This window comes from Rhagoletis pomonella, unplaced genomic scaffold (genome assembly GCF_013731165.1).
Source record: "Rhagoletis pomonella isolate Grant_MI unplaced genomic scaffold, Rhpom_1.0 Rhpom_scaffold_10553, whole genome shotgun sequence".
Classification (NCBI taxonomy): domain Eukaryota; kingdom Metazoa; phylum Arthropoda; class Insecta; order Diptera; family Tephritidae; genus Rhagoletis; species Rhagoletis pomonella.
The window spans coordinates 455-3,473 of NW_023469081.1; the positions used below are offsets into that span (position 1 = coordinate 455).

Here is a 3,019-nt window from a genome sequence, read left to right on the forward strand (position 1 = left end):
ACAGACAACCCGTCCTACACCAACGCACACGTTACGTTCTACTAATAGGAAGTGTACCTTCCAAGAGACAATGGCTGAATCTGCCAAAGTCCAAGCAGAAGCCGCTAAAGTGCAGGCTGAGGCTGCAAAAAATGGCAGAGGCATCAATGCTGCAGGTGGATGCCACAAACAAATTAACTGCTGCAGTGGAACGCGAATCTGCAATTTTTGGAGTACTTCCGGAATTAATTTTCATACCACTATTGTGAGAGTAATGAAGTGAAATTTTATTTTTTTTTTTGTATAAATATTTTTTAGATTTAAGTGTGAATTGACATTTTGATGCATTTACTTAGTTTATATGTAGATTTAGGATTTAAGACTGAAAAGATATTTTGTTGAATTTTTATGTAAATATTTTATTAATTTTAAGACAAATGAATTTTGCTGGTGTACCTCAAATCTAGACACACATACTTTATAATAAAACTGCGTTTATAACAAACTCTCTGCTACTCTCATTCTAATAAGGGCAGCTGTATTCGAAATGTTACTGTTTTCAAGTTCTTCGTAACTAACAAGATTCTCCATATCTGGGCTCTCCAATGGAATTTGATGTTTGAAAAATATACAAACGTTATGAATAGCACAGCACACATTTACAATTTGTGTAACTTTTTCTGGTGAATAGTGTAGCCCTCTCGAGCCAATTATACATCGAAATCGGTTTTTCAAAACACCGAAACATCTCTCAATTACATTACGAGCATTCGAGTGCTTTGTGTTGTAAATTCGTTGAATTTCATCGGCTGTGCTTCTGAATGGCGTCATCAAGTATGGCTGCAAGGGGTAACCAGAATCACCCACAAAAACTTTCATTGTCAGTAATAGTTTTATAGCCTTTTTAAGTTTTAAAACTTACCGTGTAGCCATGTGTTGGTTTTTCCATTGTTATAATCAGATTTTAGCTCCTGTTCTGCGTGACCCACATTAGTTGCGTTCCAGATGCTTCACGATTTGCAGGTTTTTACAGGAAGTCCCATAAGGTTTATTAATGGGGAAAACAGCTGTTCCTGCAAATCGTGAATTTCGTGAAGCATCTGGAACGCAACTATTCCAAACAAATGAATCATGATTCGCCCCTGGATGCCTAGCGTCAACAAATGTGATTACCATGTTGTGATCGCATATCTGTAAGGAAACTCAGTTTGTGTATGTGTATACTTGTAAAGATAGTAAATCATTAACCTACCGCTATTACATTAAGACTGTAAAAACGCTTGCGGTTGAGGTATAAGAGGTGGTTGTCACTTCCTGGCGACTTAATACGAACGTGTGTTCCATCAACACAACCAATAACCCCAGGTATTCCGTATTTCTCAAAGAAATATTCTTTAACTGCATTTTCCTCATCGATGTTTCTCCTAAAATTCACCCATTTCTGGCAAAAATGGTCCTCAAAAATATTTAGGCATTCCCTGATCACGTTGGCTGCAGTTGACTGCACCATCGACGAAATATTTTCGTTACCAACAGATTGTTGGAGGATGGTTCCGTGCGCAGAAGTGGAAAACTTTTGACTGCCATTCACCTGGGAGTGGCCAGAAGCGATTCTTGTGCGTACGGTTCAAATCGCAGCTCACAACGTCCGGATATTTATATCCACGTATCCTCTGGGTAGCAACCAAACACCCGTTTGGGAGCGAGCTAAAGTGAGAAGGCGTAAAACTTCGCGTGCGCTGGGTTTGGGTCCCGCCACGTTAAAACCCCGCCCAATGAAAAGAAGCAAACAGCCTCGGATGAGACCCCCTTTTTCTGATGACGACCACGGCAAACGTATAAAGGACTATGATTTAAGGGTATGCACCTGGAATATCCGGACCCTTAATGGGGAAGGTGCCTCTGCCCGGCTGGTTGATGTCCTCGGGAAGACAAAGGCTGACATCACCGCCATCCAAGAAATGCGATGGACGGGGCAAGGTAAAGTAAGCGTGAAGCCTTGCGACGTCTACTACAGTTGCCACGTAAAGGAGCGCAAATTCGGTGTTGGATTCGTGGTAGGAGAGAGACTCCGTCGCCGAGTACTGGCGTTCACCCCGGTGGACGAACGTCTAGCCACAATCCGCATCAAAGCTAGATTCTTCAACATCTCGCTCATCTGCGCCCATGCCCCGACGGAAGAGAAGGATGAGGCGTCCAAGGATCTCTTCTATGAGCGCTTGGAACGTACATATGAGCGCTGCCCCCGACATTTCCCGATCATTAAGTACCGCCGCCGAAGAAGTAGTTGGATTTCAGCGAGCCCGAAAGAACAACTGGTACGATGAGGAATGTCAAGAAGCCGCAGAGAAAAAAGATGCCGCCTACAGGGCCACGCTGCGATCGGGCGCAACGCGAGCCATGTGGGACCGTTATAGGGAACTGAAGAAGGAAGCGAGACGTATTTGCCGCAATAAGAAGAGAGAGGCCGAAATACGTGAGTGCGAAGAGCTTGAGATGCTGGCCGACAAGAAGAACGCCCGAAAATTCTACCAGAGGGTTAGGCGACTTACGGAAGGTTTCAAGACCGGGGCGAACTCCTGTAAGAACAACAATGGCGACCTAGTGACCGATGTCCAGAATATACTTACATTGTGGAGGGAACACTTTTATAACCTACTGAATGGTAGCGGCGCTGAAAGTAGTGAGGAAGACGAACCCGAGTCCCCAGTCGATGATGATGGAGTAGCTGTCCCACCGCCTGACTATGACGAGGTACGAATAGCGATTACGCGGCTGAAAAACAACAAAGCTGCTGGAGCTGACGGCCTGCCAGCCGAGCTATTCAAGTACGTCGGCGAGGAGCTGATGAGGTGCTCGTATGCAGAATATGGTCAGATGAACGCATGCCCGACGACTGGAATTTAAGTGTGCTCTGCCCAATCCACAAGAAAGGCGACCCCGCCATACGCGCCAACTACCGCGGAATTAGCCTTCTAAGCATAGGTTACAAGGTCTTATCGAGCGTATTGTGCGAAAGACTGAAGCCCACCGTCAACGA

General features: G+C 44.9%; 1 protein-coding gene across 2 annotated transcripts; it reads right to left on the reverse strand.

Annotated features, from left to right (window-relative positions):
* Nucleotides 1-329: 329 nt before the first annotated feature.
* LOC118756491 (putative nuclease HARBI1) lies at nt 330-1,511 on the reverse strand. Of its 2 annotated transcripts, XM_036491252.1 has the most exons (3): nt 1,232-1,511; nt 902-1,170; nt 330-819 (listed from the first exon to the last, which is right to left on the reverse strand). In XM_036491252.1, exons 2-3 carry the CDS (start codon nt 926-928, stop codon nt 475-477), a joined length of 372 nt encoding a protein of 123 aa, XP_036347145.1. In that variant the 5' UTR covers nt 929-1,170; nt 1,232-1,511; the 3' UTR covers nt 330-474. The 2 variants fall into 2 exon arrangements, with proteins under 2 accessions (XP_036347145.1, XP_036347144.1); XM_036491251.1 differs by having other exon boundaries at nt 553-1,170.
* Nucleotides 1,512-3,019: the final 1,508 nt, after the last annotated feature.